Here is a 14,649-nt window from a genome sequence, read left to right on the forward strand (position 1 = left end):
GCTCTCAGAAAAGGTTGCCCAACTTAAAGTCTCATCAGCACTGAACACCCATCTCCCTGTACCCTCGTCAGTAGACTAGTACTGTGTATTACCGTTTTATATGTACCTTTCTATTTGCCTGTTCCTCAGGCGCAAGGAGTCTCTTGACAAGTTGTCTATTCCTCGACGCTGCCTCTAGAAATAAAAAGGGGTCCTTTTCTTTATTCGTTTTATTACTTCATCTCCATCAACGTGACTCGGCCCGTGGGCTACAGTCACCCCAGCGGAGGAGACCGCGTGGCGACCAACTGAGTCCAGGTCACCTCCCTTCCCGGTGGGTCCACCTGGGTGCGTCTGTGCGGCAGAGGGCGCGGTGGAGCCAGCGCCGGACCCCACCCCCAGGGTAGCACGCCGCGCCCCGTGACGTATTTCCGCGTCATCTGCCGCCGAGGCGTGTTCTCATTGGCTGCCGCCGAGGCAAAAGGGGCGGAGCCGAGTGGGAGTGTGGAAAACGTAGCTGCCCGGGGGTGGGGCGGGGGGGGGCAAGGCTTCCACCTTCCCTATCCCTCCCCACCCCTCCCCCGCCCTCCAGTCCCTCTGGGACTACTTCGCCGAGTGGCTTGGAACGCGGCAGTGGCGGCGGCGCACTTTCCCGGGCTGTGGCTGGAGCAGCGCTGTGGTGCGCGCGCGGCGGGGCCCCTCGAGCCCCGGGGACCGGTGGACTGAGGGAGAGCGGGAGGGAATCCCGGGGCTGCGGTGCTGCGCCGGCGGGGAAGCCCTTCGGTTCCCTGTGAGCCGAGCAAGTGGGGGGGGGGGTCTCCCGAGACCGCCACTGGCCCCTCGGCCCTGACGGGACCGCGCAGAGCGCGCCCCCCGAAGGCAGCCCCCGGGCCCGCGGCCCTGACTTGGCCCCGCGCGGCGGGCGCGGGGCAGCTCAGAGGGAGGAAGCAAGAGGGGCCGCCCTCCCCTCGGAGTTGCGAGCGCCTTCCCCGGGTCCAAAATGCCCAAGAAGAAGCCGACGCCCATCCAGCTGAACCCGGCCCCCGACGGCTCCGCGGTTAACGGGACCAGCTCAGCGGAGTAAGTCTGGGGGGAGGCGAGCACCGGGCCGAGCTGGGGAGGCCGGGGTCCTGGCACAGGAGCCGAGTCGGGTGTGCGCGGCGCGCGGGGCTCCGCTCGGGTCGTCACGTACGTCTTGGGCTGCCAGGCGCGAGGAACTCCCGGCCGCAGAGGTATCGGTGACTAAGCACTGATAGTGCGCCTAACTCAAGACCAGTCAGTGGACCCAACGAGTCGCGATGCCCCCATCCCCACCCCTTTCCCGACCCTTTCAGCCATCCCTGATCTCTGGTCATCTTCCTTCTCCCTAAAAAGTAAAAACCGGTTCATCGCCCGCCCCCTACCCAGCTCTTTCCCCCCAGATCCTCTGCAATTCTGGCCTGTAACCAGGAGAAGGGAGCAGATGTCTTGGAAAAATTAAGATCGCATCTGCGTCTTTGAGACCAACTCGATATAGAGTGTGGAGTTGGGACCTGTGAGCAGTCCTCACCTTCGTACCTGACACCTGTGGGCTGGGAGTGCCTAGTTGCGGCAGCGGGGGCATGTGTACACCGACACCACAGTGGATTTTCGCTTGTCGACTTTGGGGGCTCTCATTCCTTGGCCTTGCTGGAAACTCTCTTGTCTCGAAGGGAGCGGTTTTTCTTTTCTTCATCTGACTTTTTATTCATTCATTCGTTAAATCTCATCATTGTCTCTCCTGGCTGTTCCTTACTTGACCATAAGCCCTGACTTTCGATCTGAGACGTGACACCATGGTCTTGGAAATCACACACAAGGTGCTCCATCTCTGCAGCTTACAGTGTTGCTCACAAACCAGTACTTTGTTTCATTAAACAATGATGCGGCTGTTTCATGGATGTTTCTGAGTTCCCACAACTCTTTTGCGTCCTGGGTAAGGGACAAGACTACCTGAGGGAGAAAGACCCGGCGAGCTGGAGAAATAACCAGAAAAGATTTAGTTCTTAATCTCTTACCTGCACACTGGAGACTTTAGGAAGCCAGCTGATGAAATGAATAGATTAGGCTTCATCTTCTGCCCTTTGGTGATTTCTGTAACCTTCCTTTGACTCTTTCAATTTTAATAGCCTGGTGACCTGTTGGCTTGGTGGCTCTGTCCATCCCTGTAATGATCACAAGGCCAGTGGTGGACAGACCTGTGATGTGAGCTCAACCACATTCCTCAGACAAACGCCTTTCTTTTTTAAAAAAAATTTAATTAATTAATTTTTGGCTGCATTGGGTCTTTGTTGCTGCGCACAGGCTTTCTCTAGTTGCGGTGAGCGGGGGCTACTCTTCATTGCAGAGCACGGGCTCTAGGCGCTCCGGCTTATTTGCTCCGCTGCATGTGGGATCTTCCCAGACCAGGGCTTGAACCCTTGTCTCCTGCATTGGCAGGCGGATTCTTAACCACTGCCACCAGGGAAGTCCCCGAACTCCTTTCAATACTGTAGTGTCTGTTTTGCATGATATTAACTTGTACAGGTTAGTGGATTACTTTGCAAAGATTGGTTCAGTTTTAGTGTACAGAATTTTATCCCCTTAAAATAGTATGAAAGCCCCCCAGGGCAGGGAAGGACAGGACAAATTTTTAATGTTGTGGCCTGATCATCGTGCTCCCGTTTGATTTGGAGGAGGGTACTGAGTGGAAGTACCTTCTGTTGTTAATTGTGACCCCACTGCTGTGTTCTTGCAAAGGGGAGGAGTTTCGTTATAAGAAAACAATACAGGGAGGAAAAGAAGAAACTCTCCTGGAGTTGGTGGCAGATATGCTTGGGTGGGACTGGGAGATTCTAAACAGTGGTTAAGAGGTTGGATTCTATGGCTTCCCTGGTGGCGCAGTGGTTGAGAGTACGCCTGTCGAGAGTCCGCCTGCCGATGCAGGGAACACGGGTTCGTGCCCCGGTCCGGGAAGATCCCACATGCCGCGGAGCGGCTGGGCCCGTGAGCCATGGCCGCTGAGCCTGCGGGTCCGGAGCCTGTGCTCTGCAACGGGGTAGGCCACAACAGTGAGGGGCCCGCGTACCGCAAGAGGTTGGATTCTAGAGTCAGGCTAAGTTTGTGGTTTTGTGACCTGGGACAAATCTCTCTCAGGCTTAGGTTTAGTTTTTTCATCTGTGAAAATGGGTCTAATGATAGAACCTATTGAGAGTAGTTGTGAAGATTAAATGAGCTCATAGTAGGAAACCTTCCATGAATGTTTGCTGCTGGTACCTTTGCTACTGGGTAGAGAAGCCTGAAGGAAGCTAGAAGGTAGTTTCCAGGCGTGGGGGTGGATATGTGTGTTAAGGTGCCTTAGCTTCTGGATAAACGACTCTCCCTTGCTCAGTTTTCTGTGCCATGTGCACCTACCTCCGTGACTCATTGCTGTGTTACAATAGGAGGCATCTCTGTGTAGGCTGCCTGAGACAAACAGGGACTGTTCCCCTACGTTTCCTGCCACTAATGGGGGGAAAGCTGTATACATCTACATCTTTCACCTTTTTCAGGCAAAGCTGATGTACTCATGATTTCTGTGATTAGACCAGGGCACAATTTTGAACATTATCATACAGTGTAAACGAAAGATAAAAATCCATTGACATTAAAGAACTCTTGGTACTAAATTGGCAAGGTTGCTTCTCTGTGGCTTTCTGGCACCTTGAGACTGGTCTCTAACATAGCACTTACCCCTTTCAGATAGTGCTGGGTTATGTGGGACCTGATGTCTATGCAAGTTCTGGGGGTCCTTGAAGAAAAAGAATGCAAAAATATTTCTTCTGCAAGTTTGTAAAAATATATGAGCATATTGCAAGGGTGCCAAGTTAGAATGAAATAAATTGGAAATAAGATCATATCATTTCCCTGTTTAAAATGTTCTCATGGTTTCATTGCAGTTAGAATAAAATCCAAACTCCTTATATTGGGCTATGAGCCTGCTGCTATCCCCCTCCTGCCTGCCCCCCACTCCATCTCTTTAACCACATTTCCTGCTGCTCCTTTCCTCCGTTACACTGGTCCTCTTTCACTTCCTCCACGGGATGGTCCATACTCCCTCCAGACCCTTGCACATGCTGTTCCCGTTGCCTGGAATGAATCATCTCTTCCTGTTCCCAAGCTAGGAAAGAAGCAATCTTCACCTCTCTGCATAAATGTCATTTCCTCCGAGTTGTTCACAGACCACCTAATCTAAAGTAGGTCTCTCTTTCTCATGTCACCTGATTTTTTAATGATATTTCTTCACTGTCCATAATCTTTTTTAGGGTATTTTAAATATTTCTCTCTTCTGTACACCATAAACTATAAGCATAGGACTGCCCTTTTTGGATTCACTGTTCTGTAAGTAGTACCTAGAATAGTACCTGGCACATAATAAGTGCACAAATGTTTGTGGAGTGAATCAGTGAGTGAATGAAATTTCTAATATTTTCACGTGTTTAACAAACCTTTTAATACCTTTTCATTTTTTTCTCTTACTTTCCCCTTTACTCTCATTCCCCCTTCCCCATTTCCCTTTTTTTCACAGGCACCATCTCACCCACTCTAGGTTATTTAATATATGGTCTTATATTTCCACCCGTTTGTTGGCTATATGTGTGCCTTTGGGAGGTATTCAATAGATAGTATCGTTTTGTGTGCTTAGAGTGCTGAATGATATTGTACTATTATTCAGCCTTAAAAGAGAAGGGAATCCTGCCATTTGTGACACCATGGATGGACCTGGAGGACAGTATGCTAAATGAAATAAGCCAGACACAGAAAGAAAAATACTGCATGATCTCAATTTATATGTGGAACCTAAAAAAGTGGAATACATAGAAGCAGAGAGTAGATAGGTGGTTAACCAGGGGTGGGGAGGTGGGGGAAATGGGGAGATGTTTGTCAGAGGATACAAAGTTGCAGTTAATAGGAAGAATAAGTCTAGAGATCTAATGCTTAGCATGATTACTACAGTTAATAATACTGTATTGAATACTGGACATTCGCTAAGAGAGTAGATTTCAGGTGCTCTTGTCACACACACACAAAATAGTAACTTTGTGAGGAGGTGTGTATGTTAATTAGCGTGTCTGAAATAATCATTTCACTGTGTGTGTATTGAATCATCATGTTGTGCACCTTAATTATATTCATTTTTTATTAAAAATCCTATTGTGCTATAAATCTATATCAGTTGGGATAGACTAGAAAATCTCAGTAGTTTGACATGCTTGCAGGTCAGTGGGAGGCTCTGTTGATTGGATTCCATCAGGGACTCAGGCTGACGGACACACCATGTCTGAAATATGCTTAATGAAAAGGGAATCTTGTGAACCACTTTCTGGCTTTTAAAGTTTCTGCCCAGGAGTGATACATGTCACTTTTGCTCCCATTTTTGTAAAGCAAGTCACATGGCCATGTTGACCTTCAAAGGGGGCAGGGGCCTTCTTGGAAGGAGGATAATCAACAATATTTGAACAGAAGCAATGACCACCCTAAACTTTTATTTCAGTTTCTTTTTTTTTAACCAAACACCATGTTTCTGTGCTCTGTTCATGCTGTTATACGTGTATCTCGTTCATTATTTCTCTTGGTTGCAGAGCAGTCAGTCTTGTGCATGTACCACATTTTACTTAGACAATTGTGTTGTTTCCAACCCCTTGCTGCCTCAAACAGTGCAGCCATCGCCATCCTTGTACGCGACTCCTTTTGGACTCTTGTAAGAGTTCCCTGTGGAATGTACTCAGAAATGGGATTGCTGAGTCTTAGGGTACCTTGCCTCTCCTTCCATGATAAGGCACATACTTAATCTCTTTCTTTGTGTTTTAAAGAACGCTTTTAATCTCCACAAGGAGAAGTGTGAGCCCTGAGTAGAATTCGTGGTGGCAATGCAGGGTACTTCCTGAGTCCTCACTTTTTCTTTGACCTTAGGCAAGTCCTTTGTACTTTCTCTCTTAGTTTCCTTATCTGTAGAGTGAGGATGAGAATGGTCTACCAAATCTTTGCCTTAGTGGCCTACGAGGCCCTGCCTGATCAGGTTCTTAGTTTTCCTCCACTGTCCCCTTCACTTATGTGCTCCAGCCATGCTGTTCTCTGTGCTGTTCCGCAGTCGGTTGGGCACATTCCTATCTCAGAGCTTTTGCTATTCCCTCTGCCTAGAATTCTCTTCTGCCAAATACCCATGTAACTTGCTCCCTCACTTCCTTCGGACCTCTGCTCAAATGTCTCTTCGCAGAGACCATCCCTGGTCACTCTCTGTCATGCTCAACTCCTTTATCTTGCCCTATTTTTCTTCATAGCACTTACCACTAATTAATGTTGCATTGTCCATAAATATTTATCTGCACTCACCCCGCCCCCACTAAAATGTATGCTTCCTGAAGGTGAGGGCTTGATTTGTTCCTTGCTCAGTGAGTAGATCAGTATCTGGCCCATAGAAGGTACTCAGTAGATATCTGTTGATTAAATGATTGAACCATTCCTACCTTGAAGGAGTATCATGAAGATTAAATAAGATAACACATACAGAAGTGCTTTGAAGGCCATATGGTGCTGAATAAACAAGAAGGTGCATTGCTTGGCCTTGGCAGCATCTACAGCTTTTGGATTTGGGGCTGAAACCCTCGGACTTAATTATCGCATTCAGAGCATCGTTCATAGCATCAGCAGTTTCTGCCAGGTTTGTAGGGACACACATCTGTTAGTGTGAAGGTCCTTAAGGAAGGGGACAGAAACATTGAGACAGGTTGTTGTGCTTTTGGGGGATCTCTTATGGCCTTACCTGGGATGTACACCGTGATAACTAGAAGCTTTTGAAGTGGTTTTAACTGATTTTGTAGTTCTGAACTTGGATGCTTCTGGTTTGTTGCTGCAATAACTAATACTGGCACAGTCTTTTGAGAACAACTTCAGGTGAAAAGTAGGGCCAGCTGAAGCCCGTGTCCTTGGGAAGAATGTCTCTGCTGTTGTTGCAGCAGATACAGAAATGGCAAAAAGTTTCATAAAGATGGCTTAGCCTAGGGCAAGGAGATGTGTGGGGTGCTTGTTTGAACATAAACACGTACAACATTTTACTTTCACTTACTTAGGCATCTTTGAAAGAAAGGGAGAGAGTACTTCAGTAGAGCTACCCATCCAGCTCGATTTTTCTCTGCCTGATCCCTTTATTGTCCTCCCATTGCCCCAGCATACTGCTTCTTACCTCTGTCCGGTCTTGCTCACGTGGTTTCCTTTGTCTGGAATGCCCTCCTCCACTTTCCTGTGTGATTTTATTTTTGTCTTGTATTTGCCACCACACTTTCGGTGAGGGGAGGGACCATGACTATCTTGTATACTGATATTTCCCCAGCGTCTAGCCCAGTGCCTGGAATGAATGAATGCTGCCCATCTTTCAAGACTTAGCATAGAGTTCATCTCCCATGTAGCCTTTTCTGAGTAACTCCATGCTATTCTAGGACCTGAGTTCGAGACTTAGTTATGCCACTTCTTAATTGTTGACCTTTGGCATGTCATTTAACTTCACTGAGCCTTGGTTTTCCTCATTAGTAAAGGAAGGATGATAACACAACAAACCTGTGTGGGAAGGCGGGCAGGTGAGCATCATCCAAAATAATGTGTATGAAAGCACTTTATGATTGTTGGAATGCTGTCCAAATGGGAAGTGTAGTTAGTGGTGACCGCTTTGGTTTCTTCCTTCTCAGCTATTGCCTTTTGTTCTTAATACCAAATTGCAAATGTTGATAAATCATGTTGATTTGGACATTTTATATGCTGCCTGTTATTTAAAGTTTAGCCCAAACCTGCATCTAATCAAGCCTTGAGATCTAACTTCCTGTTTACAGCAAATACAGGGACGGAGAAACAAATTAAATGATACCAGGAGGAAACAAGCATACAAATTCAGGATGTGGAACATTCTCTAAGACAACTGACCCAGTCTCTTTAAAAAGTCAATGCCATGGGGGAAAAGTAGGGGAGTGGTGCTGTTTGAGAACTAAGAGACTAAGGAGACATGTCAACCAAATGTAATGCATGAACCTTGGTTGGGTACTGAATCAAAAAATGCGATAGCTGTAAAATGAATTCTTGGGACAATTAGGGAACTTTGAGTAGAGAATTATGGTTAATTTTTTAGATGTAATAATGGTATGATTATGTAGGAGAATGTTGTTGTTCATAGTTGATATGTGAAACTTACTTTGAAATGGTTCAGGAAAAAAATACACACACCCACATGGTAGATAAAGCAAACAGGGCAAAATTGTTCACAGTCGTTTAGTTGGCTAGTGTATGAGTTTCACTGTTCTATTCTTTCCATATTTCTGTGTTTGAAAAAATTCATAATACATTTTTTAAAAGTACCCAAGGATTAAAATTCAGCCTAAGCCTTATGCCCCTTTTAATGTTAACTCACATTTTCTCTCTCCCCTTTTGTATTCTGGCCTATATTGTGTAACAAACATCACATGAAATGCAATATCATTTTGAAGTCATATGCTTTCTTATTCTCTAAATGTTCCTTATGTGTCTTTTTTTCATTAATTTGCTTTTGTGGGACCATACCTTTTTGAACCCCTGGGTCTACATCACTACACTCTTAACATAGTAAATCATTATTGGTAGATTGGAAAAAAACAAAATAATGTTTAAACAAAACAAACCACCACCAACAAAAAACCCTTCCTTGCGAGCTTCCCGCAGTCTGAATTGGTAGTTATTTCTACCACATCCATAGGAAGCACAGGTCAAGCAATGGTGAATCTTTCTGACATGTTGAGAAAACCTGGAGAACCCACAGACTGGGAAGAAGATGAGGTGAGCCTGAGAAGAAAGCTTAGCGTCCCGGTTTTGTTTCTTTTATTCCCTTCCAGAAGTTGCCAGTTTTGAAAAAATCATCTTGGTCTCTTTTGGCCACTTGATTGTGTTTTTTCTTCATGTCCTGTTCTTTGCCTGAAAGCCCATGAGAGCTGTTTGAAGGCTCACATACCTGTTTGCTAAGTTAACACCTCCCAGAATGAATTGCATTTTTGTTTTTAAAAGAACAGGTGTTTTCTGAATCCTGGTGCAGGGCCTACTGCTAAAAATGCTGATCTCTGCCTCTCATTTCTTGGTGAAGCTCCCAGGGGTATCCTGCTTTGAGTCAGATTTAGAAGAGGTTACATGGGGGTTGAAGAAAAATCGGACAAAGGTAGAGTGATTTCTTTTCCCCCCAACTCCTTTTTGCATATTCGCCTGCTCAAGTACAACTTTAAAAGAAAATTGAATGTATCAATACCTCTTTAAAGAAAGAACCTCAGACATTAAATTTTCCAGTTTAACTTTTGGTTATTCCATTATATGCATATATAGATAGCTGTGATCAGTTGATGGGTCTCTCCTCCCCCTCATTTTTACACATAGACATAATTCTAATGCTTATCATTTATTTTTGGCTAAAGAATAGGATTTGGCTTCACAAATGACACTTTGTTGATTATTTAGGTGGCTTTCAAAATTTTATTATTTATTGTTACTCTTATGAATGTTTTAAACCCATTTGTTTTGTTCTTTGAGATTAATTCATACACAGAATCAGAGGCAATGAACCATGTTACGGCTTTTGTTACATATTAACTGAACATGTTCCATAAAGAGACAGAACCAATTTACAATGTATGTTTGAATTGGTTCCTCAAGCTTCAGGAAGTTGGCTTTTTGTTTTTTTGAAGTTTAGTGATTTTTTTTTTTAAGAGGGGGAGGACATATTACAAGCAACTGATCCTCATTTCAGTTCCTTCTTTTTCTTTCTTTTTTTCCCTAAATAAATTTATTTATTTATTTTTGGCTGTGTTGGGTCTTTGTTGCTGTGCGTGGGCTTTCTCTAGTTGTGGTGAGCGGGGGCTACTCTGTTGTGGTGCGCGGGCTTCCCATTGTGGCTTCTCTTGTTGTGGAGCACGGGCTCTAGGCGTGCGGGCTTCAGTAATTGTGGCACGTGGACTCGGTTGTTGTGGCTCGTGGGCTCTAGAGCTCAGGCTCAGTAGTTGTGACACACCGGCTTAGTTGCTCCGCGGCATGTGGGATCTTCCTGGGCCAGGGCTTGAACCCATGTGCCCTGCATTGGCAGGCATATTCTTAACCACTGTGCCACCAGGGAAGCCTTAGTGATATTTTTTTGATAGTTTAATAGGACTCCTCCTCAGTCTGCTTTACTTTAATTGTTTGCCAGTCTGTATTTTTGAAATGGGATTATTTTCTGTATTTCATCGATTCAATCTAAACTAACATTTAATGAATGCTTACCAAATGTAATTTGCTATGCTGGATGCTGTAGGTGGTAAGATTGTCTTTGCCTCCAAGGATCTTAAAATCTCGTATGGGAGGGGAGGGAGAGGTTGCAAGGACACAAGAAGAAGGAAACAGATGGCTGCAGAGTAAGAAAAGTGCCCCAGGAGAAGAGGTACAAAGAAAATACTGTCAGAGATCATTGAGAGGAGGAAGAACGCACATCCAGTGGGGAAGATTAGGAGAGCCTTCACAGAGGAGATGACATTTGAGCTGGGTCTTGAAGGATGGCTAGGATTTCCATGGGAATGGGGGAGGGGGGGCATGGCAGGAAGAGAGCTCAGGATGAGCAACTTCACACAAGTGGGAAAGCTTGGGATGTGTGGAGGAGCCGGCAAGTAGTTTAGTGTGCTCGGTGCATCGCTGCGGGTAGCAGGAGATGAAGCTGGAGAGGTAGGTGGGATGGTTTTGTGGTATCAGCTGAACATTTTGAAAAGTTTCGTGCAAACTTTTCTTCTCCTCTGACCGTTCTTTAATAGATATGTCTATATAGCTTTGATGTGCTTTGTATTTTATTTATTTTTTGTTAGTTCATGTCTTTTATTAGCCAGTACACAGTTACTTGTCTTCTGGTTTGTTGAAGCAATAGATCAGTGTGCTTTGTATTTTAAAGTTTTATAAATTATGTGGCTACTACATTGTCCCACTGCAATGTTTTCCTTTTATATTGTATTACCTAGGAAAAAATATTTTTTTATTTTGCAAAGCATGCCTTTTGTATGGTGTAGGCTACTTTTCTTTAGTATTAAGACATCTATCATCACTTCATAACTAATAGGAATATGGGGCTTCATTTTCTTCTAGACTTTTCTGCCCCTTATATGGTCCCATCTAGGATTAATTAATGTTCTTGGTGTGAGGTATGGGTCTATGTTAATTTTTCTACATAGTGAGTTCTAATATCTTCATGCAGTTTATTAAATAGGATTTTTATCTGTTGTATTTTCAGGTTTACTTTTATTTGGTCTTTATGGTATTTTTATCTCTTTCCAAAATTTCTTTTTAACTCTTATGTAGTTTTGATAGTCTTTTTTTTTCCCTTTTCTTTTTTTTTTGCGGTACGCGGGCCTCTCACTGTTGTGGCCTCTCCCGTTGTGGAGCACAGGCTCCAGACGCGCAGGCTCAGCGGCCATGGCTCACAGGCCCAGCCGCTCCGCGGCATGTGGGATCTTCCCGGACCGGGGCCCGAACCTGTGTCCCCTGCATCGGCAGGCGGACTCTCAACCACTGTGCCACCAGGGAAGCCCTTCCCTTTTCTTAAATTGGGTAGGGTTAAAGAAAACTTTAAGAATTGTCATGGTTTATCTTTCCATTTATTAATGTCTCCTCCTCTTTTCCTGTTATGGTTTTATAGTTTCTTTTGAATAACTCTCTTGTGCCCTAAGTTAATATTTCAAATACCTAACGTTTTGATGCTGTTGTGATTGAACATTTTAAAATTTGTGTTTTCCATCTTGACTGTGGTTTGATTTGTATGAATTGTTTATATCCTGCAGCTTTTTAAAATTCACCTATTACATCTAGTAATTTTTTTTTTTTTTGGCTGCACTGCGCGGCACGCGGGATCTTAGTTCCCCGACCAGGGATGGAACCCATGCCCCCTGCAGTGGAAACACAGAGTCTTAACCACTGGACCGCCAGGGAAGTCCCATATATCTAGTAATTTTTTGATTGAATATCAGTATTTCTAGATTTACTAGTGTCATCTGCAAAACATAACTTAATTCTTCCCTCTCAATACCATTTCTATTTTATAGCCATCTCAGCTTGCATTGCTCTCAATAGCAGTTCTCATGTCCCAGGGGACCACTTTTAAGTATAATGAGGCTTCCCAGGGACGTTCTGGGCCAGGGGCTTTTCTGCTCTCTCCAAGGAGTCATGAAAATAGGAAGCAGCCGCCCAGCTTTATAGAAGCAGAGCCTATTAGGGCTGGATGGGACCTTACAGGTCCTCCAGCCCTCTGACTCCTTTTGCAAGATGAGGAAACCAGACGGGGGGGGGGGGGTGGGAGGAGCAGCGGGGAGAACTTGCTGGGAGTTCACACAGCTGGAGTGGAAGAAGGTGCTTGAACTTTTATCCCAACTCAGACATATTTTCACTTGGGACGCTTACTTGGTTTGAAAATTTTCCACGTTTACCCGACACTGAATTTTGGTAACTTTACCTAGTACTCTTAAAAATTTTTTAAAACCTCTTTTCAAGTAATAATCTGAAACACTGGAAAAGGCTATCCCTCTATATCACCACTCTCCTAAGGTGTTTGAGGGAAAAGGGAATGAGGAAATGGGAGAAGGAAAGGGTATTTTATTTTAGTCCAGGATCCTTAGTAGGAAGGCCTATTTTTAAGCTTCATAATGTCAGTTTTTAAAGCAGTGGTTTTCAAAATAACCACAGACAAAAGTCCCTGTGAAATGATCACCTTTCTAGACTTGACCTGTTACCAAGAAAGGTTCAGAATTTCAAATGCTATTAAGTGCATTTACTTTTCAGAAAAAATGGAACAATTGAGTTGAGTGAATGATCTACATGAGTTCCGGATTCCAGTCAAATCTTGAAATTTGGGGAGTTGTGAGGAGAAGACAAGACTAATCAGCCACATTGTCCTACTTACAGGTTGTCTGGATCCAGGTTCATTATGTTTCTTTATTGAGTTATAACTTACATATCCAGGTTATTTTTTAAAAATTAGATTAGACCCTCACCACATTTGAGAGTTCAGAGTCGAAATTATTTGCCCTGTTTGATTTCATATCATCCTTCAGTAAATAATCCTTCAAGAATGTCCTTGTTGGGGGAGGCCTCAGAAGTTAGCAGGAATTCCAAGCTAACTGTAAACCTTTTGTCTAATGGCTTACTCAAATCCAGATCGAAATCCTACCAAAATGCTAGCCTGTATTTCAGCTCTTCTCTCTCTCTCTCTCTCTCTGAGTCTGTGGAATGCTAGAAAAACAAGAAGAAGAGGGTAGTTTAACATCCCAATAATTATTAACAATAGAAAATATATCCTGCTTATCTTAGGCATCCATTTGTGTCCACTGATAAAACTTGGACATTGGAGCCACCGAAAAGTTCTGTTCACCAAAGGAAGGACCAGTGGAACATTTGGACCAGGTTCATAGCACATTATATTAGTTTAGATAGACAGTGCAACACTTTTATTATTTTACTAAAACACTCCTTCTAAAATATAGTCTTTTGCCTTGTTTTATTTTGGTAACTAAACTAACGCTGGGTTAGCCATAAATGTAGCTTGCTGCATTTTTATTTCTGAGTATTCTAAATCACTGAGCAATTATTTAAAAAAAGTCTTAAAGCATTTACAAATAAAAAGCTATAAAATATTGATTAGGGGAAGTCAAGGGGAGAGTTAGCGAGGAAAGTACCAGAAACCACTAACAGGTGTTTTGGCTGCACTGAACAAAGTTTCAGCTTGATAGGCAATGAGGGGGAAGGGTTTTGTGAATTCCTGAAATGTGAGGTGGAGGGGACACAGGGTAAGTCAGCAGTTCCGGAGGCACAGAGGACTTGGGTACTGGAGGCATGCCCCTAGCTGAGGATCTGGAACAATTCCTGAGCAAGTGGCTTTCTTGAAAGATAAGCGCTTCATCTGTAGGACCCAGGCGTGGGGTAATAAAGTATGGGTCCTAGATCAGGAAGGAACAGTAGGATGAAGGCAAAAGACATGAAACTTATCCCTGAAGGACATCATAACTGGAAAAATTACTGTTTATTGAGGGCGTATCTGATCTATTTTCATCCATTGTCTTGAATTTGCACTAAAAATCTGTGAGAAAGTTCATAATATTCTATTGTACAGATAAAGAAAATGAAGTTTAGGGAAGTTAAGTAATTTGCACAAGGTTGCATAACTAGTAAGTGGTGGAACTAAGTTTAGAACCCAGGTCTGTCCTTCTCTAACACCCATGCTTTTCCCACATAGCCCTCCAAAGATTGCATCAAATGCTGAAGGTCTTCTTAGAGCTACACTCACCAGAACTATAGCCACTAGCCACATGTAGCTATTTAAATTTTAATGAATTAAAATTAAATAAAGTTAAGAATCAGTTCCTCATTTACACTAGCCACACTTTGAGGACTCAGTGGCCATGTGTGGCTAGTGTTTACTGTATTGGACAGAGCAGATTACAGCATTTTCATCATTGCAGAAAATTCTATTAGCATCTAGAAGTCATCCAGTTTTACTCTTGTATTATTTTTGCCCCTTTATTTTGCAAAGGAGAATATGAAGGACAAAGGAAGGAAGTAACTTGTTCAGTGTCATATATTTAATTAATCCAGGCCTTTGGACTTGTTGCCTGGTGGCTTTTCCTA

The 14,649-nt window shown here is 43.8% G+C and overlaps 1 protein-coding gene across 2 annotated transcripts in view; it reads left to right on the forward strand.

Annotated features, from left to right (window-relative positions):
* The first annotated feature begins 555 nt into the window (after positions 1 to 555).
* The window catches only part of MAP2K1 (mitogen-activated protein kinase kinase 1), a 78,936-nt gene continuing 64,842 nt past the window's right edge, over positions 556 to 14,649 (forward strand). For both annotated transcript variants that reach the window (XM_082617534.1, XM_082617535.1), the window contains exon 1: positions 556 to 1,059. In XM_082617534.1, coding sequence (XP_082473660.1) covers positions 980 to 1,059 — 80 coding nt within the window. In that variant the 5' untranslated portion in view covers positions 556 to 979. The remainder of the gene's footprint in view (positions 1,060 to 14,649) is intronic.

The sequence above is a fragment of the Mesoplodon mirus genome, assembly GCF_964341445.2.
Source record: "Mesoplodon mirus genome assembly, chromosome: 4".
Taxonomy (NCBI): domain Eukaryota; kingdom Metazoa; phylum Chordata; class Mammalia; order Artiodactyla; family Ziphiidae; genus Mesoplodon; species Mesoplodon mirus.